Genomic DNA, 25,440 nt, shown 5'->3' on the forward strand with positions numbered 1-25,440 from the left:
TCTGGCCTAATGACGATTTGTTGCAGGGAATACGACGACCGGGGAGAGGACTACCGCTGGGAGAAGGACCACGAGAGGCGAGGCAACAGCGACGAGAAGAAGCACTCGGAATACAACGACCACGGTCAGAGGGATAGCAACCGGGAGGGCTCCTACGACTGGAGAGCTCCCGACAAGCCGTCGCGCGGCTACGGCCGGGAAGTGGATCGCCAGAGCTCGCGAGAATCTCAGAAGGAGTTCGGCGACGGCGCCAGGAAGTCCTCGGAGAGCTACGACGCCAAGAGCCCGCCCGACAAGCAGGCCGAAGGACTGGAGAGAAAGAGCAGCGCGCAGGAGTTCAACGAGCGCAAGTCCGACTCCTACGAGAGGAAGTCCGCGGAGAAGTACGAGCGGCGCGAGGAGCGGCCGGAGCCCGGCAAGCAACCCGAGCGACCCGACTCGCGCAACTCCCGCCACTCCCGGGAGTCGGCCCGGGACGCCTCGAGGCCTGAACCCTTCTCGGAGAAAGAGTACACGGGCTCGTGGGCCGACGCGCCTTACGAGAACTACGAGAAGGATTCCTACGCCAAGAATGTTAAGGCCGGCTTCCAGGACAAATCTCATTTTGCCGATAAGACTGAACCCGCTAAGAACGATTCCAATTACGGCGGCGGCTACCGAGACCACCGCTCCCAGAAAGACTACAAGTCCGACTCGGACCAGAGCTACGGCAAGCAGCAAGTCAAGAGGTCGCCCTCCAATCTGCAGAAGGCCGACGTGCAGGCCGCGCAGGAGAAGGAGGCGGAGGAGCGCCCGCCCGGCGTCCCCGAGGTGCCCCCCGGCCCCAAGGCCTGGGCGGACTCCATCGGCCCCGGCGCCGTCGCCAACGAGGGCGTTAAAAATCTAACCAATGATTCCAACAAGTCGGAGGAAAAGGACGCGGAGCGGAACAACGAATCCAAGTACCACGACGTCGGGAAGGAGAGGGTGGAACGCAAACTGAGCAGCTCAGGGTCGGAGAAGAAGTCCTCCATGGGGAGCAGGAACCGGCTGGACTCGGGCAGCAGCCGGAGGGGGCTCGTGGTGTACCGGGGAGGGAACACCTGGCAGGGGCAGCGCGGGGACTCCCGCAGGAGGGGGCCCGGACGCGGCCGCTCCAACCGGGACTCGGTGTACAGCGAGTCGGAGGTCAGCGGTGACGAGGCACACCACAAGGGCCGCAGCGCTCGGAGCCCCAAGGGACAGATGAAAAAGGCCGACAAGGACGAGAGAAACAGGAGTTTGGGAAACCGCAACAATAGATCGAATCAGAATGACGGCCGGCCATTCCCCGACGACTCCTCCGGGGGCGGCCAGAGGAAGAGGCGCGACAGCCGAGGGGAGGGGAGGGAGGCCTTCGCACCGCGGGGCGAGCCCTCGCGGCGGGGGCGCGGCAGCTTCAGGGGGCGCGGGGCGGTCCACGCGGGCTACGGCCCCGGCCCGCCCAGCTCCAAGAGTCCCTTCGGCCAACCCAACCGCGACGCGGCGGACGCGGACCCGTCCAAGCTCGACGGCCTCTCCGCCGACGAGAAGATCAAGCTGAAGCAGCAGGCGCTCAGCGCCGGCATCGTCGGGCGGGAGCGCAGGACCGTGCCCCCGCGCCTGCAGGACAAGCGCGGCAAGACCCGGAGCCGCGCCGGGGGCAGCGGCGAGGAGGAGGCCTGGGAGACCACCTCAGAGCACTCGGAGGGCGGCACCAAGCAGACCAAGTCGGGCAGCAGGCAGCGGAGCAACAAGCCGGCCGGCGCCCCGCAAGCGAGCGCCAAGGCCCCCGGACTCGACAAGAAGCCCAATCCTCAGCAGAACCGCAACGCCGGTGCGCCCGCTCACAGGCAGAACTCGGCGGGGAGCATCACCCGGAACAGTCAGCCCAACAAGAAGGACATAGTGCCCTTCGGGGCGTCCGCTACCGGCCCCGGCAGGGTGGACGATGCCAAGTACGGCGACGCGCACTCCGTCATTAACGCCATGACCGATCTGAAAATTTCCGCCCCGAAGCCCAACAAAGAACTCAAGAAATCTGACACCCCCGAGGAGAACGAGGTCCTCGACGACGGCTTCCAGGAGGTCAGGAGCAAGAAGAACGTCAAGGACTCGCGGGCGCCGCCCCCCAAAGAGGACCTCTCCCAGCAGAACAGATCTCAGAAGCCCCAACAGGGCAAGCCCTCCGAGGGCCAGAGAAACCACTCCTCCACGCGGAGCTCCAGCGAGAAGTCCGGGGGCAGCACCGGCGGCCGTGTGAACTCCGGGCCCCCCGGCGGCGCGGTCAAAGCCAACGGGCCCCAGAGCCTGCCGCAGCACGAGAGGCAGGCGGGGCCCTGCCAGAACTCGGGCAAGCCCGCACCCTTCGATCGGCAGAGACAGAACATCCTGCCGCCTCGCCTGGCCCGCCAGAGAGAACACAACCGCATCCAGAAACAGATAGGGCAAGGCTTCAACCCGCCCGGCCAGGAGCCAGCCCCCTCCGCCGTCAGCGCCTGGGACAAGCCCATCGGCCAGGCGCTCCGGGGCTCCCTGGACGGCGAGCAGGTCGTGGCCACGGAGACCAACGACCTGGGCGCGAGCGAGAACCACTCGGGCCAGTCGAGCCAGCGCAGCACGCCCAACAACTCCATCTCCATGGAGCAGAAGGCCCCCGGCAGTCTGGTGAGTGCAGACAAGTCGGGCATACTGGACGGGACCACCACGCCCGTCCAGACCATCATCTTCGAAAACACCAACTACAAGTCGGCCCCGGAGGCGCTCAAGCAGAAGTTTGCGAGCTCCCCCGTCGGGCAGCAGTCCCCCGCCGCCAACGGCGCCCCGCCCAAGGCGCAAGCCTGCATCGCGCCCAAGGCCACCGTGTCCGTCGGCAGCCAGGGCCCCGACCTGGAGACCCAGATACTCGCCTTCGGCACCGACGCTCCTCAGGCCGTACCCTTCATCTCCGATCTGATCTCCGGCGAGAGCTCCCAGCCCAAGCAGGACTCGGCGACCCTCCAGCTGCCCATCTCCTTCGTCTCGAAGAACTCGGAGGATTCTTCGGATATGAAGCTGGACTTCGCCTTCGACTCGGAGCTCAGCCAGCTGACGGAGGACAAGGCGGCCAAGGGACTGGGGCTGCCGCGCTCCATCCACGCCATGAGCTCCCCCTCGCAAAACACAATCTCTACGGCCACGGACCAGGAGCTGAACATGAAGATCGCCAGCGTGAAGAAGGTGTGGGACACCTCCATGCCCACGCTGATGGAGCACTCCAACCAGGAGGACTCGGGCATGGGCCAGCACGGGCTGGCCGCGCAGCACATGGCCGTGTCCTCGGCGCACCACATGGGCTCGCAGCACGCGCTGGCCTCGCAGCACGCGCTGGGCGGGCAGCAGCTAGGCGCGCAGCAGCTGGGCGCGCAGCAGCTGAGCCAGCAGCAGCTGGGTTCGCCGCACGGCATGTCGCCGCACACGCTGGTGTCGCAGCACGGGCTGGGATCGCAGCACGGCATGGGCGGCGGCTCGTCGGGCCAGTTCGCGTCGGGCTTCGAGGACCACCAGAGCTCGGGCGACGCGGGGCAGAACGGCGCCAACGGACAGACCACCAACGTGTGCAAGGTGAAGCCCACGCAGCAGGCGCTGCACTCGCAAAGCGCGCTGCAGAGCATGCAGGCCACGCTGGCGCTGCAGGGCATGTCGCAGGCCATGGGCGGCGGCATGGGGCTGTCGCCGCCGCCGCTGCAGCACGCGTACAACCTCAACTACCCGCCCAGCCAGTACGGCGGCATCTCGGCCATCCCGTCGCCGCCCACGGTGGTGTTCAACTCGTCGCAGCAGCTGCCCTCGGCGGGCGGGCTGTACAACGCGTTCCAGATGGACGGCGGGCGCGGGCAGTACGGCGGCTTCCCGGGCGGCCCGTACGGCGCCGGCTCCGCGCCCTACAACTACCAGCAGGACGTGTTCCAGGGGCTGCAGGGCCAGTACCGCATGCAGGACCTGTTCCAGGCCGCGGGCGGCGCCGCCTTCGGCCAGTCGGGGCAGCTGGCCTCCAACCCCAGCACCGTGCTCATCTCCAGCTCCACCAACTCCCTCATGTCGGCCAGCGTCAAGCCCTCCACGCAGATAGGCGCCATCGGTGAGTACTGTCTCATCTCCTCATGCATACATACCGGCCAATCTAGAAGGGCAATTCCTTCACTCTTCTTCCCAACTTATTGTCTTTGTAGACTGTCCGAGTCAGCTCTCCTTGTCCTCAGGATGTAGGTCTCCAACATGGACAATGACCTTGACCATGCCTTTGAATCATGTTCTCTTTCTATACCATCTGTGAATTTTTTGGTTTTCCTCTAGATGTCTTTCCAGGGAGATCTGTGGCGATTGCCTCGTTTACAATATGTTCAGGTTCTCTACGTCCTATGTGCCCATATCATCTAAATTACCTCACTATCGATGTAAATTACGCCCAAGCTTCCACCATGAGGTGTATTGAGGACCAAGATGCCTGGAGGAATACCCAACCATACCTTCTTCAAACCCTTATCCACTCCACCGCAAGCAGTTCATATCCGAATGCTCCGACACTACCCCGCCATGTTAGGGATACGTATCCTCAAACAACTCAAGTGATGATCCTTCATTCTCTGATAGGAATTGCCGACTGACACACAAATGGAGATGCGAAAATATCTGATGAGTTGAATCACCATTTCATGCTGCCCGTCCATTGATAAACTATGTACTAAAGGAAAACTTATAAAGTACAGTAACGTTGACGTTGCCCACTTTATCAAGCTGATATATATACCTTGGGATGTTAGAAGGGGGTTTTAACAAAAATTAATTTAAATTAATTTAATAAAAATAAAACATTTTCGAGTTTAACTTAAACTAATCTTAGTTGCTATCTTAATTTAGCTTAAATTTAACTTATCCTACAACATTTTGAGTGTGTCCAAATACTTGTTCACAAAAACTGGATTATTTCCAATTACAGAAGTTATTTTCATATTATTTTGTAACATCTCATCAAAGATGAAGAAGAATATGGAAGTCTGGGCATTTACGGGGCTGACGACCGTCATAGGCTGGTTTAAGTGATCACTTTACACACGTGTAACATTCACCAATTCTACCCATTATTGACAACCACACTACTCAAATTCTTGGAAATTCTATATATATGAACCAATTTAGAAACCTTGTTCTTGAATCACTAGAACTTCACTAGAGTTGGGTAACTAATTGTTAGGTAATACATCCAAAATTAAACAAGGTTTGTTGGATTGAATTCTACAACAAACCTTGTTTAATTTTGGATATATTTATTAGCCAACAATTCAATATGGAATTCTACCAACTGTCTGCAGTTACAATAAATAAATAATTATAAGAATGTAATTGTAGCGACTGTCTGCAGTCAATAGGAGAGTAATAAGTGCGGTTGTGTGGGGTTGCAGGCACCAAGGGCAGCACGTACCAGGCGCAGCAGTACCTGGGCTACGGCAGCCCGCACGAGGCGCCGGCGCCCCCGCCCTACGCCGCCGCGCTGCCGCCCCCCTCGCTGGTGCGCGCCGCCCCGCAGCCCGCCGCCGCGCCCCCGCCCAACACCTACTACTCGCAGAACACGGGTAAACTATTCCATACCGTACAACTCCATATTTATACTTTATTTGATGTGAGTGTCATTAATTGATTAGGCCAGGGGTTCCCAAGGTGTGCACCGTAAAAAGTTAAGTAAAGATAAAGTAAAGATCATCTATCATTATCCGAAACCACAAATATTTTCTTCTTTGTTGTTCTCTGTTTCAATTCTGAACTCTTTTAAATATAATAAAACTCAATTTCATATTGTGGATGTTTTAATTTTTGTGCCTATCTACCCAACTACTATTATTGTAGGTAGGTACCTATTTCTTTCAACTATAATATATACAGGATCTCTCATTAAGTACTTTCTATCTTTAAATTTTAATAAAACAAAGTGTGCGTCGGAGATGTAGCATCAAACAATATGGTCGCTATTAACTTTGAAAGTTTGAAAGTCCCTATGTCACTATGTCTATTCCAAATGGCTTACTAACGCAGGGCGCCGTGACAAAATACTAAGCTTGTGAGTGCGCCGCAGGCAGAAAAAGGTTGGGAACCCCTGGGTTAGGTGATCAATTTGTGGTAAAATCTATCTATTTTTTATTTAAGTTTTACTCCGTAAATACCACTAAACTAAATACTACTAAACTTGCCACTCGCTCGCCCGTGATTATAACGGTTGAAAAATCCAATGGATCCTTCCTAGTGTAATTTGAACTGAGGATAACCAGACTATGAGGCGAGCTGTGCTTGGATTAGAATCTATTACCTATTACCTGTGTAACCAATTCTCATCTTCTAACCCCTATCCGGACCCAGTGATGCATAAAGCGCTGTATCGTATTGACTTAATGCCCAACGGAATGGGATTTCCGTGATTTATTATTAACTTGTCCGCCTCCGTAGTGTAATGGTCAGCACGCTCGGCTACCGTTCTAGGGGTCCCGGGTTCGATTCCAAAGGGGGGTAAAATAAATATAAGTGATTTTTTCACTCTAATATTTATTCAATATTACCCTGGACTGGTACCTGAAGCGGAGGGCTGATCACCTTTCCTTCATGTGTAAAACGATGCGTTTTACACATGAAGGAAAAAGCACTGCGTCATATAAACGTAACACTGCGTTTATATGACGCAGTGCCCTATGTACCATTCGGGTGCGGATAAGGGTTTTATATTATATATTATATTATTAACATATCTAATGCAGGACCTATCCGGCGTAAGTAAATGAGTGACGCAGGCGTATTCCACTCGCGTAACATATTCATCGCGACAGGATGTAAATCATTAAAACATTTTAAGTCTTTCTGAAAATAATTTTTAAAAAAAAACTAATTTGATCACTCACCTACAGTATTATGATGTTTTTATGAATCAGTTTCTCACTTGTACTTAAAAAAAATTAAAATTAAACTATAAGTAATAATACGTAATAGAAATCTATATTTTACTAAAGTGTAATACACAACAGTGGCAAAAGTAGAACAGTCTCAAATTATACTCTCATAATAAAGCTTTAATGAAAATTCAACAGATGTATATTGAAAGCTGTCCCACCGCATGCCCAGATCTGATACAGAAGCACCTAGGCTTCCCGACAGATCTGCTCTAGCAAAGCATTTTTTTTTTTAAAACTAATTTGCGAAATTTATTGAAAATGTGAAACAATATAAAATTGTATCCCGATTTAACTGTGAATTTACATTTAAAAGCTTTCAATACACCTGTCACTGCCTATCTAAGTAAATACAAGTTTGTAAATCTGTCCTAGGCAGTGAAAGGGATAAGTATTTAGTTCAATTAGTCAGCTAGATCCGACCCTACGTTGGCCGGTACACAGACGCCCACAACCCCGACCAGCACAGCAGGCAGACACGGAACAGGGCAAAGACATTTACAGAGAATGGTCAGTCATTGCATTTCCACTCAACCATTATTCATCGACACTCTATTACGGATTCAACAGATGTCACCATAAACCTTGAATATCACAATATAATAAGCAAAAAACTCTACCGCTACGGTGATAAAATATTTGGTCATAGTGATTACAACCAGCAAACGGCGATTGGCAGACTGAGAACTTCAAAACTTGCCTCCCGCACAAGATCTGTTTAAACTTTTCTATATGTCTATTCCAGGCGGCCAGACCGGGTTCTACCAGCAGCCGGGCAACGTCTCGGCCAACTACGGCATCCAGTTTGGCCAGCCTAACCAGAGCCACAACAGCGCCAGCATACAGAACTTCGGCTCGCAGGTGAGCCCCCCCCCCTGCCCCCGCACCACCCGCATTCCCCGCACGCTCCTTAGATCCGTTTCTGATTCACATAGGAAACGCCTGAGTCATAAGTGTGCCACATTACGGTACCTCCGCGCCCGGACCCACACCCCCTTCTACAGAGCCGCGAGGCTCTCCCTTAGGGCGGGGTCCATCCGGGAGCGGGGAACAAACAATCTCATCCGTGAATTGCTGTTTTCCTGGTATATAAGACCTCCAAGTGTTACCATATTAACCTGTCCGGAAGTATGAACGTAAATGAATTTTACTTAAAGGAGTATTACTTACAGGAGTATCGAGCTAAACTGGCAGTGTACAACGGAGTCATGGTTCCAACTCTAATGTATGGAAGTGAAACATGGAGTTGGCAAAAGAAGGATGAAAGTAGACTGAATGCAGTCAAAATGCGATCTCTCAGAAGAATGTGCGACAAAACGATGTATGATAGATGTGCGAATAGTGAAATAAGGAAGGAATGCAAAGCTGAGATAAGCATTATCGATAAAATTAAGAAAGGTGTGTTGAGATGGTTTGGTCATGTAGAACGAATGAGTGAGGAATGAAAGGTAAAACAAATTTATGAGGTGAATGTGAGTGGAAAAAAGAGCAGAGGAAGACCGAGAAAAACATGGCACGATCAGGTATACCAAATACTTGAAAGTGGTGTCAGGTTAGGAGTTCTAATAATCGGCGGGTATGTATGAGGAGATGCATGAACGTGGTAGAGGCAAAGAATGTTTGCAAAGACAGAGTGGTGTGGCGTTGTATTCTCTCTGCCTGCCCCTGCGGAGAAGCTGCGTGATGGTCAGCTAGTTAGTTATGTTTATTTTGTTGCCAAGCAAAAGTGACTTAAATGGCCCTCCTGAACATTTTACATTTTGATAGTTGGTCACTTTCTCCTGTGCGACTACGATATGTATATTTTTGTGTATATAGATCTCGCTTGAATGGGTAATTTGGTGGAGCGTGGTTTGACATGTGATTGTGTCCAGGTGCTGTCGTCGCCCTTCCAGATGGCGGCGGCCATCCAGCAGCAGTACGGGCGCGCCCCGCAGTACAGCAAGCCCGAGCACTACCAGACGGCGCAGCCCCCGCACCCCTCGCGGCCCCAGCAGCTCAAGAGCCCCCTCCAGGTAACCTCCCCATAACTTTTTTTGTTGTTTTTTATTTTTTTTACTTTCAAAGCACCCAAAATTGAGTGATACATGCCACAAACAACTGGTATTTTATTTTAATGCTGTAAATTTTCAACAAACACTTTCTCCCCGATAACTTGCGCTCACTGTATGTTTGGTTATCACCAACTATTGTCGGTGGCGCAAAAAGACGTTTACCCTTTATAATATTTTGAGCGGGTCCAAATATCACAAATCTGGATTATCTCAAAATGTTGTAAATAATTTTTTTATTTTTTATAACCCTTATCCGCACCTAATGGTGCATAGGGCACTGTATCAAACCGACGCAGTGTTATCTTGATCATTAATTACATGAAGGCAAGGTGATCACTCTTGCGCTTCAGGAACCACAGTCCAGGGTAATATTAAATAAATATTACAGTGTCAAATCACTAATATTTATTTTCCCCTCCGGGAATCGAACCCGGGACCTCCAGCACGGTAGCTAAACACGCTGACCATTACACTGTGGGGTGGTGTAAATAAATTAACTGGTCAAATTATAAGACATTGTCAAATGTTGACTCAGAATTTTGTCAATAGAGTGGAATCTCTCCTAACGAGCATAATTTGTTTCAGAATTTTTCGTTAAGCGAAACACTCGCTATGCGAAAGATTTTTTGATTTGATTAGCACGAAAGTCCCGGCTCACAAGTGAATGTCGTGAAAAAGGGACTTATTATTTTTTGACATCTCATCAAAGATGAAGAAGAATATGGAAGTCTGGGCATTTACAGGGCTTACGACCGTCATAGGCTGGTTTAAGTGATCACTTTACACACGTGTAACATTCACCAATTCTACCCATTATTGACAACCACGCTACTCAACTTCTTGGAAGTTCTATATATATGAACCAATTTAGAAACCTTGTTCATGAATCACTAGAATTTCACTAGAGACATCTATTGGTGAGATGTAAAGAAGCTTTTTATTAATATGAAAATAACTCCTGTAATTGGAGATAATCCAGATTTTGTGAACAAGTATTTGGACACACTCAAAATGTTGTAAAAAAGGGACTTGCCTTTTCTCTGTAACTCATGCGAAATGTCACTCATCAAGGGAGCAACTTTATCACCTTTTTTTTTTACCGTACATAAATGAACACACTTTGGATAGGAAAAGTATTTCTACCTGTTCGGTTGATTGATGCTTAAGGACGGGAAGGGTATTTTTACCTTCTGCGCTGGCCTCATTTCAAAGTCAGTAAAGAAGGAATTGCATATTTAACACGCAGGGGTGTCGGGTGAGCCCCAGATCCCAGAATGGAGCCCTCCGAATGATGATCCTTTATTCTTGATAGGAATTGCCGACTGACACATAAATGGAGATCGGAAAAGTTTCTGATGGAGGGGCGCTCCGAGGTTCATTTACATCCATACTCCTGGAAAGGTTTACCACTTAATGCTAGGTTTTTTTTTTTTTTTTTTTAGTAAAAAGTGTTAAAAAAACATCAGGTTTTTTAACTTTTCCAGGATAATTGTTGTGGGTTTTTTTTTACATTATATATACATTTACGTTTACTCTACGTTTTATTTTATGATAAAGTTAAATACAAATATTCACAGATGTCATAACTATACAAATTACATCATACTAACTGACAGATAGACTTTGACGTTCATTAACATCGATACTCCTTTGAGGAAAATTCATTTACGTCCATACTCCCCCGGAAAGGTTAAATGTTTCCTTCAAACTTTATCCACTTTTCAAAAAAAAATTAAGCACATTTAACGTTTTATAAAATTTCCTCATTTATAAACAATATTTCTGTAAATTAAATAGGGCTGATGAGCTTTTGGATGTATTATTAATTTTGTCATAATAGAGTTTGAATGATGTTTTGAATATTGAAAGCGTTAACTTTGTGGATCATATTGATTGAAGTCATAAATTAAGCCCTGAAGAAGGCAACGGGTTGTTGCCCAAACTAGTTGGTTAATAAAAATGTGAGTGGGTCAAAAAACAAAGTCTTTTTATTTCTCAAAATAATGTGTGAATGATGCGGTTGCAGGAGCACCAGAACAACGGCATGTTCTGCCAGCTGGGCGGGTCGGGGTTCGCGGGGGGCGGCGGCGCGCCCTCGCCCAAGGGGGCGCCGGGCGCGACGCAGGCGCCCAAGGGGCCCGCGCAGCAGCCGCCGCTGTCGCTGCAGCAGCTGCAGCAGCCCGGCAAGCCGCCGCAGCAGCACAGCCCGCCGCACCACAAGTACCAGCAGTACCAGCACATCCAGCAGGTACCCCCACCATCCCCCCTCTCAATCCAGCGCAATCCTCCACATAGCCCTCCGCATGATGATCCTTTATTCTTGATAGGAATTGCCGACTGACACATAAATGGAGATCGGAAAAGTTTCTGACGGAGGTTCATCTCTCACCCAGTTCATCTTGATAAACTAAAGTTTTATAAAAACAATTCTATTTTTTTATTGTAATTCTATTTCAATTCTGATTTTTTGTTTTTAACGTGCGCGAATACTGATTCACTCCGTGTCTTAAATTCATGTCGAGACATGTATGGATGACTGATACCTTTGTTGTTCGATAAAAAAACGTCCATGTATATAATATAATAAACATATATTTCAAGGACGTATTCATATGTCCTACCGGTACCCGATATTGTTTACGTTTGACGTATTTATGCGTCCCGCCCGGTTAACAGGTTAAACGCATTTTTTAATGCACTTTTTAAAAATGTTGACAGGAAAGATATCGCTCACTCCTTTCAACAACGTCATATATCAAAAAACTTGATTTATCAGGAGTTCGTTTTTAAAGTAGCGTGTAAATATTAAGTTAAAAATATGCCTCTTTTGCTGGGATATAGTACATTTTCTGGACATTCCGAAAACATGCATAACTGATAATTGGTGATTTTTGATACATGACATTGTTGAAAGGAGTGAGCGATATATGACTCGTGCTGCTCTGTAAAATAAAAAAATGACACTTAAGTTTCTCAAATCTGATGTGACGCCGCCATCTTGGTTTTTCTTTGTTGCACTCTGTTTGGCGCTAGTTGTATGGGGGTTCCCTCCGCTACGGGCAGAGAGCGAGGGGCCGCTAGAAATACATTTCCACTTATTACATAAGTACTTCTCTCAGGTGATGGCCCCCAACGGGCGGCAGGCGTCGCTCAACATGGCCATCAGCCGCGGGGGCCTGCAGCAGCCGCAGCGCTACCCGCCGCCCATCCAGCGCCCCCCGCCGCTGCCTCACCACCAGCCGCCGCCCTCCTACAACAGCCGGTGAGTGCACCCACCCATATTGCCCAGCTCAGGCTATTATCCTCGGCTCTACCCGACCCAGTTTCTCCAGCGTATGCTCGGCTACAACAGTTTAGAGCAGGGGTTCCCAATCTTTTTCAGCCCGCGGCGCACTTACAAGTTTAGTATTTTACTATCTGCGGGAAGGGTAATTTTGCCTTTTCACTCGATTCATCGTAAATTGCGTGTAAGTTATTTTTACGCATGACTTTTGCGGCATCTTTTGATCTCATATCGATGTATACAGTATGGTCAAATGTCATCACTTCTTTTCAGAGATGTTTATCTCTATTATGAGTGCGCGAATCCGCCCGCAGATAGTGTGTTAAGTAAGCTCTTTGGAATAGATAATGTGACTATATATGTATATACATATATTATAGTCGAAAGAAATAGGTACCTACAATAATAGTAGTTGGGTAGAAAGATGCTAGCTCTCTAAAAAGAAATTGTTGCTTTATAGATACCCGAGAATATTTGTCGTTTCGGATAATGATAAGAGGAGCGACTCACAGCGCCCCTCTTTACTTTCTACGGCGCACACTTTGGGAACCCCTGGTTTAGAGACCAGAAAAAATGTGTATTTGATGAAGCAATTTTATCCATTGTTGCGCAATATGGTCGATAATCCTGAAACTATCCGGGGCATCGGTCTGTATGTTTCCGATAATTGACTAAGACAGCGTAGGCATAGATTGTTTCCCATTCCTTTATACAGGAGCAACCTGCCGATGGTTATGCCTGTAGGAAGAGCTACCGCTATGCTGAACAATATCACGCTGGATATTGTTCCATGTAGTATTCCGATGCGGGATTTTTTTACCTATTTAACAAGAGTACTTGCTTCCTTTTTAATTTGTGTTTTTAATGTATTAGTTTGTAATGGATATATTAATTTTCATATTATTTTTTGACATCTCATCAAAGATGAAGAAGAATATGGAAGTCTACCATATTCTTTTTCAATATTTTCATATTTTATATTCTACCATATTTTCTCCCGTAAGCCCAGACTTCCATATTCTTCTTCATCTTTGATGAGACGTCAAAAAATAATATGAAAACTAACTCATATAATTGGAGATAATCCAGATTTGTGAACAAGTATTTGGATATACTCAAAATGTTGTTTATATTAATTATTAAATAAATGGAATTGAATTGAATATTATACCATGCCATTCTTACGGGAGGTTGGCTACCATCTCCTCAAACTCCACACGACCCCGGGCCAGCCTGTTGAGGGTTTCTGCCTCCGGTATTCCGTTGATGAAACATCCAAACCAATAAACGTCGGGTTATGGTGGACAATGATCTTTTTAATAGGAACATAAATACAACTTTTAAAAATTTAACTAGTGTGGTTGTTAATCATGGATAAAATGGTGAATGTCAGCACGCTCGGCTACCGTTCTGGAGGTCCCGGGTTCGATTCCCAGGGGAGAGTCAAATAAATATAAGTGATTTTTTCACTCTAATATTTATTCAATATTACCCTGGACTGGTAACTGAAGCGGAGGACTGATCACCTTTCCTTCACTTTTTAACGATCAAGACAACAATTGTTTAGCAAAGAATTCGAGGAGGTGCCGACTCGATAATATTCACACTCGTCAATCGTTTTTGGACCAAAAAACATTTGGAATTATGAAGTATGCAATATTTGAAATATTTATTGTAACTGCAGACAGTTGGTAGAATTCCATATCGAATTGTTGGGTAATATATCCAAAATAAAACACGGTTTGTTGGATTGAATTCTACATTTAATTATGTATATGTTAATACGTGACGTGTTTCCTCTTCTTAGAAAGTTATCAAACACTTTGTGTTACGTCCTAAGAAGACGAAACGCGTCACGTATTAACATATACATTAATAAATGTAGAATTCAATCCAACAAACCGTGTTTTATTTTGGATATATCACCCAACAATTCAATATTTGAAGTATGCGATTTGAAATAGGAGAACTCGGTATTTGTCTGTATTTATAACCGGCAATATGTTGCAGGGGCAGTGGTAACCGGCACCCCGGCGGGGGCCCCCCCCACACTCGACACACGGGTTCCTACTACCAACAGAACCCCCCTAGAAGTAAGTACCAACTCTTGTATACATTTTGTGGCATTCGAAAATTAAAGGCCATTGTCTGGCAACATCTTTGTACGAAAGTACTACCAGTTAAAAGAATAGCAGTATTATCCTTTATATCAAATATTTTCCAAATAACCAAAGCGTAGTCTATTCTAGCGATACAGGGTGTTAGTTGTTATTTACTTGATAATTTGTCCGCCTCCGTCGTGCAATGGTCAGCACGCTCGGCTACCGTTCTGGAGGTCCCGGGTTCGATTCCCAGGGAAGGGATCAAATAAATATAAGTGATGTTTTCACTCCAATATTCAGTCAATTTTACCTTGGACTGGTTGGTACCTGAAGTGGAAGGCTGATCACCTTTCCTTCTTGTGTTAACGATCAAGATAACACTGCGTTTATATCATGCAGTGACCAGCGGGTGCGGATAAGGGTTTGAAGAAGAAGAATTTATGTGTGTTATTTACTTGATAATTTGAACCAATAATTTCTTAGATTTATTAAAAAGTAAATTTCTAGAATTTCAATGCATCTTTTGAAAGATTTTGTTTGTGGATGTTTCTCTAAAATTATTCAGCATGGGCCTCAAAATTGTGTTGATTGGATGGCAGTGTCATGCAGTCAGAGATAGAAGAAAAAAAATTTAAATGTGGAGATGTACTGGGGTAAAATGTGAAAATAAATAAAAAAATATTTTGTAGTTATATATGTAATTGTCTCTAGAGTCGAGAGATAAAAAATGTATTTACCAAAAAAAAAAAACATTTTAATTCTTGCTGTGGATGTATTGGGAAAATATTTTGATTTTTATGTAGTTATATAATTGTCTCTGTTTTGTAATAGTGGATGGTTTAGGATTTGTAGTGGATTTGCATGAATTTGTAATATCGCTATAATAATGTACGAATAACTAATGTGTCTTGTAATTTGTTTACTAACCCGCTAACATTTTTTTCCCCCCCCCAATCGTTTTATAGTCGTTCCTCTCCCATCAGGCAACCAGCAGGCGGGCGGCGGCGCCCCCGGCGAGGCGCAGAAGGCGGCCACGCCCGGCCCCGAGAGCCCCGCGCCCGTCGCGGCCCCCGAGGCCGTCGCGCCCGCCGCGGCCCCCGCGTCCGCCCCGCCCCAGGCCCCCGAGCCGGACAAGAAGGACTAGAGACGCGCCGCGAGCGCTCCACTCTGCCGGCGCTGTTACTCTTGTATCGAATAGATAGAGGTTCATTTCGGAAATGCGTATTTCCCGGACGGCATCGCATTCCAGAAGTGTCGCGCGTCGATGGACATTCGGAACAGCCGAAACCCTATTTTATTTGAAATTCTAACCGACCCGAGTCGTCTGTGTAATCTTCTATCTAAGGATTGTATTTATTTCCTGCCAAATAAACAATGACTCTATATCTATGATTATCGTGTAAAGAAAGTAATGATAAACCGAGTCTGTAATAGTTCCCCTTCTCCTTATTGTGTAATATTGTAAGCGGTAAGGAATTTGCGAATTGTTTGATAGCGACGTTATTCTTTTCCATTGGTGCTTTATTCTCGTTTCCAAGGCAATACTTTTCCCGTTAGTTTTAATGTTTAGATTTGTTTAGTTTCGTGTCTATACTATATATATATATGTCGCCGCACTCGACCCATCGGGGCAGTAGCCGTCGGGAGTGCGAAGGAAAAATGAGGAGGAATCGTAATTTGTATTTAATATAATAATATATATATATATTTATTTATTCACATTTGTGTCGACGCTACGATTTTGACGAGGATAAAAGCGCTCATTTAGAAATTAAAGTGTTCCTATTTGCGCACCGATCAAATGTCACTCGTCTAACTAGATGTTTTTGGAGATGAATTGTGTACGGTCCGGGGGGGGACTCCCGATGGTCCGGACACCGGCGCGAGAACACACTAGTTTATATGAAGAGACGTACAAGTTGCGGGCTTTTACCGGAACATCGCTACAGTTACAATTAAATCTATTGTGATACTAAAATAATTTGTAATATTTGTCTTTGTCCGCCTCCGTAGTGCGACGGTCAGCGCGCTCGGCTGCCGCACCGGAGGTCCCGGGTTCGATTCCCAGGGGGGGCGGTCGAACGAAAACGAGCGATTTTTTCCGCTCCGATATTCGTTCGATATCACCCCGGACTGGCGCCTGAAGCGGAGGGCCGATCACCTTTCCTTCGCGTGTTAACGTTCGAGATAACGCTGCGTTTGTAAGACGCAGTGGCCTACGCGCCGTCGGGTGCGGATGAGAGTGTCGTCATTGGTTTGCGCTCGGAGCTCGGCGATGTGCCCGGGCGGGACGCGGAGATGCATGCGTTGTGTGTGTCGGGTTTCATCACATTATGTCTATATTTTATTTTAGAATTATCGTCTCTGTGGCCGGCTCGCAACGATGACGCGATACAAACGGGGACTGTCTCCCGGAGACGTGCCGATATATATCACTTTTGCACTTGAGATAAGCAATATTTCCGTAGCAATAATTTTGTAAATTTTATCCATGAATTGTCATATTTGCAAAGAACGATTTCTGCGTTGATTAATTTTTATATTTATACACACAATGACCCCTCCTACATTTACTACGTAACCTTAATTATTTTTAAAAAAATTTATTCATTATTTTAGTTTATTATTTATCAAATTTGGCATTAATTTTGTGCAATAGCATGATGATTTTGATATAAAAAATAATTAAAACATTTGTATAAGATCACCTTTGTGTTAATCGATATAAAAAAAAAATCATTAATGGATTCGGCAGTCACTTTGCGGTGATATCCATCCATTTTTAATTCAAGTTTTACTCGGTAAATACCACTATTACTTCAAATCTATTGTGACGCGTGTTTCGACGCATTCCGCAACGTAACAGTGTTTGAAAATTATGCGAAATGCATCGAAACACGTGTCACAATAGATTTCAATAAATACATAGTGATATTTACCAAGTAAAACTTGAATTAAAAGTCAATATAAACACGACTAGTTTAGGAGTTTAATTAATCAACGGGTATGTATGAGGAAATGCACGAATGTGGAAGAAGCGAAGAATGTTTGGAATGACAGAGCGGTGTTGCGTTCTATTCTCTCTGCCTATCCCTGCGGGGAAACGGCGTGATAGTCGGTTACTTAGTTTTGAAAACTACAGGCGCTCTCATCAACGGGTATAATGAGATTGTTTGTAATTGTCAAAACTCATTGTGTTTACATTAATAAACTCAAATGTGGTCTTATACAGGTGTTAAATTTTTGTATACTGAAATTATTATGTAAGTGATTATATGTTTAATTTAAACTAACGAAAAACATATAATTAATAACTTTTTTTGGGCCCTAGTGACTCCATACAAATATGTTGTACAGGACAAAATGTGTTTTAAAAAATTCTGTAAAATTTCATTTCAGTAGGCACTTTGCGACATAGGAGGGGTTACAATATATAAAACATTACCGAAGCTTAATTTGGAGATTTAATACCTAAACTAGTTGATATGACACAACAGAAAGGAGATAATATCGAAATACTTGGTATTTCCGTATCATCTTCTAATTGCATGAAAAACAGCTGAATTTATTATAATAATACCTTAACCGATGTTTTGTAAATTTTACCGAAACTGATCATTGAAGATGAGAAATACTGCCTATGGCTTTGTTGATCTTTCTATATAAATGGAATCTGTGGAAAATATTTGAATGCAATATGGCAGTATGGAGAAAATAACGTTTTTTCATAAAAAATTGTGATAGTAATAAAATATCATATCAGCCGTGCATGCCTGGACCCCTCTCATCTTCTGCTAAATGCTTCAGTGTCAGTTAAGATAATTCGGTTAACTTGTCCATTAGTGTGTGTACGTCGACTGTGCAATATATTAAAGAGTTACATTTGACAAAATTGGTATCGAAACATTCCCAGTTTCCGTTCAAAGTTGGCAATTGATCATGCAAAATTCCGATTTGTTTTCTTTTTTAAACTTGTACTGTATCCCCTAATATTAAACATTGATATCTCAAAACTATATTTTAATACTCCGGGCAGTATAAATTATGACTAGAAGGAGTAAGGATGTATATATATGTATGTCGGAGGTATTAAACGATAAATATAAACATTGTATTGTGTAGTCATCTGTTGGCGGTTTGTGATGTTTTATAAATGTGATGTCGGAACTTTGATGTAATAAAAATAAAATACTCCCCAGCAAAAGTTTTCACTGCAAAAGTTACTAGCAAATTTGTTATAACGGCCTTCATATTTGTCATTCGAGTATTAGATCTCTAAGAAAAGTATTTGGTCAGAAAAAAACCGACTTCTATTCCAGTGTCTTATTTTTATTGTCTCAACACTTTGTGTGCCGACGCCCTTTAAAGTTACCAGTCCAGGCAGGCCAATTTGCGTAATGGTAACAATTATATTATTTATTGATTCGGCATTAACTTTGTGGAATGACATGATTATTTTATTAAAAATTAAACACTTGAAAAATCCACATAATTGAGTTTTATTTTTATTTACGACTAGTTTCGAAAACGACAATTGTTTTCATCTTCTGGTACAAATTAAAACTAAATTAATTAAGTTTTAATTTGTACCAGAAGATGAAAACAATTGTCGTTTTCGAAACTAGTCGTAAATAAAAATAAAACTCAACTAAGTGGATTATTCAAGTGTTTAATTTTTAATAAAATAATGGTAACAATATATGTTACAACACTCCTTATCATTCATCGTTCACTTTGTGTAATACCGCTTTTAAAAAACACCACTTCGCGACTACCGGTTTCGGAATAATTATTCTGTCATCAGGTCAAATGTAGATTAAAATGGAATTGTTACGGTCTGACATTTATACAAAAATAAAATTGCAGTCCACAGTTGAAGTCTAGAGTTGACCCGATGATGGAATGATTATTCGGAAACTGGTGGTCACGAAGTAGTGTTTTTTTAAAGTGGTATTACACAAAGTGAAAGATGAATGATAAGGAGAGTGTTATATTACCATACCGCAAAGATAACAATGCTTGTAAATATACATGTTACAGGTTAAAAAAATATTTTATGCTTTCACTAAAACAAGCTTCTAGACTGAATACGATGGAAGAAATAGTTTCAAATAAATGTACCGTGGCTTGAAAACCAGGGACTAAATGAGTATGCGAGCGGCTACCTGATTCTGGTGACTAAAACATGTACTAATACGGACCACAAAGTGTTGAGACTCCGCTGAATTTTGGAATTAATTTCACTGATGCAGCCGGTCAAAGAAAACGAACACCCGCAAATTCCATAATGTCCACAAAGCACCGAAAGCTGGTTGCGAGATCATCCGTAAGTTATACTTGTTCAATTAATGTCCATGTTGGGCAGTAAAATTAATTAGAGGCCCAGGTTTAACTTCCGGCGTGGCTGTCGACTGGCGTACCATAAGACTGAACACCTATCGAGTAATAAAATCACGATAATCCCTTAAGAATATGAAGCTTATTATTACAGACTGGTTGTAATTTTATAGTCGAGTATGTATTTGTGGGCGTTACGGAGGTTGCGGGTCGCGGCAAGTATTATTCTGGTAGTGGGTGGGTGTGCGGCAGAGAGCTATCGCATCGCAGACACCAATGATATTTCAAAACGTAGTGTTTTAAGAGTTCTCCCTTCGAATAATAAAACGAGGGGGGATAGGTTGGAGAACAAAAAAAAACTGTTTACACTAGTAATATTATTGCCTAATAAAATTTTACAGAGAATAATTCGAATTACCGTGTTTTATTTCTTCAGTCATCTTCAGACAAGGTAAGTATGTACCAGTGGCGTGCCTAGGGTTTACCAGTAAGGCAAGCCCATTATTTTTCACATTCGTGAATACATGATGTACCTATAATTTCTTCACCTCATATCATTCCCAGTGTAGTAAGCACCCAGAAAGTATTATAAATATAAACAATGAATTGTAATCAATATAAAAATATGCATACATGTAACTTTTGTAAGGTATAGCCATCACCTTTCAATAAAGAAAATGTTCACTGTAACAAAATATCTTCGTCAGATATCAATCATCACCATATAATGGCATGCATAGTGTTTAATAATCATATAAGCGCGCGATAATTTAAAAAAAAGTCATACATTAATTATGTATTTTTAATCATTTGGTCTAGATTTAGTCATTTTTATTTGAAATTGTTAGGCAAGCCGGGCTTTTGGGCTTCTAGGGAAGTACCGCCACTGGTATGTACCTTCAATAGTGTTGCATAAGAAAATACAAGAGTCCCTGAAACTATGCCTAATGTGGACCTCGTGTGGCCGAAATTTGTGAAAATGCCAGGTTATCAGGAATATGGTTAAACAAAAGAAAAGTTTAGCAAAAGAAGGATGAAAGTAGACTGAATCCAGTCAAAATGCAATCTCTCAGAAGAATGTGCGACAAAACTATGTATGATAGATGTTCGAATAGTGAAATAAGGAAGGAATGCAAAGCTGAGACAAGCATTATCGATAAAATTAAGAAAGGTGTGTTGAGATGGTTTGGGCATGTAGAACGAATGAGTGAGGAAAAAACGGTAAAACAAATTTATTAGGCGAATGTTATTGGAAAAAGGAGCAGAGGAAGACAGAAAAACTTGGCACGATCAGGTATGCCAAATACTTGAAAGTGGTCTGGTTAAGATTCGAAACAATCGGCGGGTATGTATGAGGAGATGCATGAACGTGGAAGAGGCGAAGAATGTTTCCAAGGACAGAGTGGTATGACGTTCTATTCTCTCTGCCTACCCCTGCGGTGAAGCGGCGTGATGGTCAGTTAGTTAGTTATGTTTATTTTCTTGCCAAGCAAAAGTGACTTAAATGGCCCTCCTGAACATTTTACATTTTGATAGTTGGTCACTTTCTCCTGTACGACTACGAAGCGGCGTGATGGTCAGTTAATTTTTGATTAAACAAGAATTAGTAGGGGTGTTTTCTCAAAAAATACAGTACTGCACAGTGGAACCTCTCATAATGAGCATATTGCGTTCCAGAATCTTACTCGTGAAGTGAAACATTTTTGTGCTTTAATGAATAAGTAAATGTTGTGAAAAAGTGACTTGCCCTTTCTTTGTTACACGTTAAGCGAAATGTCACTCGTCAAGGGAGCAACATTTTCACTTTTTTTTTTACTCATTGAATTACTTGTTATGAGAGGTTCCACTGTACTTGTATGTATTGTTTGCTCGAGAATTCAACAAAATATGTTACCCTAACACCCTTACACAGAGAAAAAGTACCTACTTTATTTATTACATTTTGCTTATTAGTCTTTACTATATGAAAATCTAAATTGAGGAATACAAAGTGCGCAGTAATATACACCATATTTAAAAATACTTTATAAAGTCACAAAGCTGTCTACAATGAAGACACTGACCTAAATTATTAAAAATCTCATCAAACGAGGAATAGCTCTGTCGTCATATTGAAGACATTTAAAAAAATTAGGACACAGGTTCTAAGTGCTGGCAGTTCCGGCAATCATGGGTAGAATGGTGAATGTTGCACACGTTTAAAGTAATCACTTAACCAACCGATGACAGGTCATAAGCCTTGTGAATACCCAGACTTCCATATTCTTCTTCATATATGTTGAGGTGTCAAAATGGACAATTGTATGTTATTCTGAAGTCTGCAAACCAGACAATATGTCTGCAGACGGTGGAACAAAACAAATGTATTATACCCCCAAGCATTGTGAAATGAAACAATAGAAATATGTAACCTTTATTTTCCGGAAGTCCGACTTTCTCTGGGGAGTGGAATAATTTTACATAAAAAAAAATTTTTTCATGAAATCTATTATGAAGATAAAAATTAAAATAACTCGCAACTAAAACAACTAAAATAATAAATCTATTATGAAGATAAAAATTAAAATCTCTAGATCTCATTTTATGACAAATAACAGATGTCATTGCTATACAAGTCACATCATACCAACTGACAGACAGACTTTGACGTTCATTAACGTCGATGCTCCTTTGAGGAAAATTCGCACCGACCTTCATTTACATCCAAACTCCTGGAAAGGTTAACCAGACACCAACGCATAGCTAAGTAGGGGAAACCGGAGCGGAACGGGAAAGAGTGTTAACAGGGTGGTGGAGAATTAGTAAATAGTAATAAATAAAACATCATTCGAAGACGAAACAATCACAAAAATAAATAAACAGGGAAAGACAGGGCGATTGTCCACTACCCGGAATTTGACCGTCCGGTTTTGAAAAATGAAAGCGACTACGACAATTTAGAGTGATCGAATTTACGCGCAACGTGTTCACGCACCGATCAAGAGCTCCGATCCGAAGAAAGATGGACAAAAGCACAAGCCAATTGTCGTTTTAAAACGCTAACTGACTTGCCGGACGGTAAAATTACACTGTATTCCGGGTAGTGGACAAGCGCCCATAAGCTGACCATTGGTAAAAATAAGAGTAGTGTTTTCTGAAATTTTATATTTTTAAAAATAATAAATAAAAAAAGTGATTTATGTAAAAAATAATTAGTGTTAATAGTTATACTAGGAATCTTCCATCGCATAATTGGCACGCTCCACTTCTTCCAGAAGTCCAGAAATCACGTTGGCAAAGCGAGACGGAGCCGTTGAAGACAGTCTGTCTTCTTCCTTCAGTTGGCTCATATCCAGGATTGATTTTCTAGCTTCAATCAACTGAAAATATAAATTGTCATCTTTAATATCATTAATTTATTCGGCAGTCACTTTGTGGTAAAATCTATCCATTTTTAATTAATGTATTACTTTATTTTGTATGTGTTTACACATATGGTGTTTGAAAATGATGCGGAATGCATCGAAACACGTTTCACAGTAGATTTTAAGAAAAAGTGGTATTTATAGGTAATATTTAGCTTCATGGAATTTATTTAGACACGGACTTGCCGCTTAAAAAATAAATAGTACCGTCGGTGTGTTTTCTTTTCACCTGCGGCAACTTAAGACCATAAAAAGAAACCTCCCTTCTGAATCACTTAGGGTCCTTGTGATCTCGTACATGGTGTTTTTCCTAGACTAATCTAATGCAAATCTCCCGAAGCATCCAATCCTAGTATCAGTAAGATACAATTCTAGTTTTGAACGGGACGTACAGTGCCTATAAAATATCCTCTGTACAAAGTATGGCAGTACTAATCAGTGCGTAATAGTTAAGTACCTTGTTAAAATTGTCAATATCAGATTTGATCTTCCTTAGTTTGTCTTCAAGTTCCAGATCCCTTTTACTGTTTTTCATTAGGTTCTCGTGCACATCAATCCTCTCGAAGTTTGCCTTTAGTCGCGCCATAGACTGAACACATTTATCCAGAGCTTCCCTCGATGCTTTCTCCGAATGAAGCTTCTTTACGCTGTTTAAAAGATCACAATTGTCCGAAACATTTTCCAGTTTAATTTTGTCTTTTAACTTTTTCAGTTCGTCATTTATAACTAAAAATCGTTCTCGTGTTTGCGCCATAGCTGCTTCGTCCATGTCAATAATTTGTGGCTTGGATTGTAGAAATTCTTTGAACCGACCGTCTGTTATATTTGTAATCATATCATCGGCGACATATCTGTAATTTGAGCAGGCGTCTTCCGTCTCGCAATCTTTGTACAGAGAACGAATTTCCGATTGCATTTCAATAAATTCCTTTTCTTGTTTCAATCTTTCGTCCAATATTTGTAAAGGATTAGAAAGCTCTGGAGAAGCCAATACTGTTTTGGAAATAAGCGAGTATATATTAGGGTTAGTCATGTTTACGAGATCGAATTAAAAAACTAATAAAAAATGTCAATTTTTAACTTTAAACTACAAACTGCTTAAACTGTCAAAATTTGAAAACATGACATATTCTATTCTCTATGATTATGACTTTTTTGTTTATGGTCGATCTTTAATGTAACCACACTTAAAAATATATTATATAATAAAAGTATCTACTTGTCATTTCAACCTACCCACAAGACTATATATTTTTTTTAAATAAAAAATCTAAGAATCGAGAAAATTAAAATTCATTTATTTTAATCCCATATATGGTAATAGAGGGTATAATATTATTGTTTCTCATTTAATTTTGACTACAACCATTTGAATTTGTTAAATTTATTATTCTCCAAATTATTATGTAGCGTTATCTTTATCGTGGATGATGTCAAAACATTGTGATCCTTAAATTTGTTCATACATTATTAGGGTAAAGTAAAAATACTTGAAAATAATAAAAATGCTTTTTTGTTGGTCAAAAACAAATTTGTAAAAACTACACCTTGTAAAATATGCTAAGTACGGAGACGAATAAATATATTTGTTGCCAACAAATCGTAAAGCTAATCAATAATACACAATTGATTCGATAGTCGTTTGTCCTTTCAACAAATTTTCAATTTGTTGCCCTATATTTCAAATGCGCAAGAGCTACGTGTATTGATTTTCTCCTTTGCATTTATTTTGAATTCAATGTGATGATTGTATATTTTTCCTGTTGTGATTTGGAATGTGACGTATTTTTTTACTATCAAATAAAAATAAAATTTGAATTTTAAATTGCGCAAAATATCGCCAAAAGCCGAAATATGACTTTGTAATGATTTTGTTTTGACGGTTCGGAACGATGAAGTGATCACTGTATTTGACTCTGTCCCGCGCGCTGAAAAGGCGCAGAGGAAAAGAGATACAATATTTCGATTGACACTCCTAAAGAATTCGGGCGCATGCGCATTTTTCCTCCTCCACCATATTGAAAATCGGTAAACGTCCAAGAGGATATCTAGTTGGTCTCTCGTGAAAGGTTTCTTATAAAACCGGCGCAAAATGTCCGGGAATACGGGCATGGAGCAACTTATTCCCATCGTGAATAAGTTGCAGGATGCTTTTACTCAATTGGGTGTTCATATGCAACTGGATTTACCACAAATCGCTGTGGTGGGCGGCCAATCAGCGGGGAAGAGCTCCGTTTTGGAAAATTTTGTCGGAAGGTACAGTATTCAGTGTTTACAATTTGCAATCAATAT

General features: G+C 43.0%; 3 protein-coding genes across 11 annotated transcripts in view; 2 read left to right on the forward strand and 1 right to left on the reverse strand.

Annotated features, from left to right (window-relative positions):
- The window catches only part of LOC148300793 (uncharacterized), a 45,518-nt gene extending 25,360 nt beyond the window's left edge, over nt 1–20,158 (forward strand). For 2 of the 4 annotated variants that reach the window (XM_088274297.1, XM_088274298.1), the window contains exons 10-17: nt 27–4,117; nt 5,439–5,609; nt 7,714–7,829; nt 8,843–8,983; nt 11,049–11,270; nt 12,130–12,284; nt 14,316–14,398; nt 15,373–20,158. In XM_088274297.1, the coding sequence (XP_088130423.1) occupies nt 27–4,117; nt 5,439–5,609; nt 7,714–7,829; nt 8,843–8,983; nt 11,049–11,270; nt 12,130–12,284; nt 14,316–14,398; nt 15,373–15,551 (5,158 nt within the window). In that variant the 3' untranslated portion in view covers nt 15,552–20,158. The remainder of the gene's footprint in view (nt 1–26; nt 4,118–5,438; nt 5,610–7,713; nt 7,830–8,842; nt 8,984–11,048; nt 11,271–12,129; nt 12,285–14,315; nt 14,399–15,372) is intronic. The other 2 variants (XM_088274300.1, XM_088274299.1) reach the window with 2 other exon arrangements.
- Nucleotides 20,159–22,861: 2,703 nt separating this feature from the next.
- LOC148300794 (uncharacterized) lies at nt 22,862–24,266 on the reverse strand. The gene is made up of 2 exons (XM_088274278.1): nt 23,606–24,266; nt 22,862–23,103 (listed from the first exon to the last, which is right to left on the reverse strand). Exons 1-2 carry the CDS (start codon nt 24,179–24,181, stop codon nt 22,954–22,956), a joined length of 726 nt encoding a protein of 241 aa, XP_088130404.1. The 5' UTR covers nt 24,182–24,266; the 3' UTR covers nt 22,862–22,953.
- Nucleotides 24,267–25,163: 897 nt separating this feature from the next.
- shi (dynamin-1 shibire) overlaps nt 25,164–25,440 on the forward strand; it is a 69,455-nt gene continuing 69,178 nt past the window's right edge. For all 6 annotated transcript variants that reach the window (XR_015838888.1, XM_088274284.1, XM_088274285.1 and 3 more), the window contains exon 1: nt 25,164–25,404. Coding sequence is in view for 5 of the 6 variants with exons in the window: in XM_088274284.1 (XP_088130410.1) it covers nt 25,241–25,404 (164 nt within the window). In the remaining variant the exon portion in view is untranslated. The remainder of the gene's footprint in view (nt 25,405–25,440) is intronic.

The sequence above is a fragment of the Brachycentrus maculatus genome, unplaced genomic scaffold, assembly GCF_059751285.1.
Source record: "Brachycentrus maculatus isolate JH-2025_06_01 unplaced genomic scaffold, ASM5975128v1 h1tg000653l, whole genome shotgun sequence".
In the NCBI taxonomy this organism is placed as follows: domain Eukaryota; kingdom Metazoa; phylum Arthropoda; class Insecta; order Trichoptera; family Brachycentridae; genus Brachycentrus; species Brachycentrus maculatus.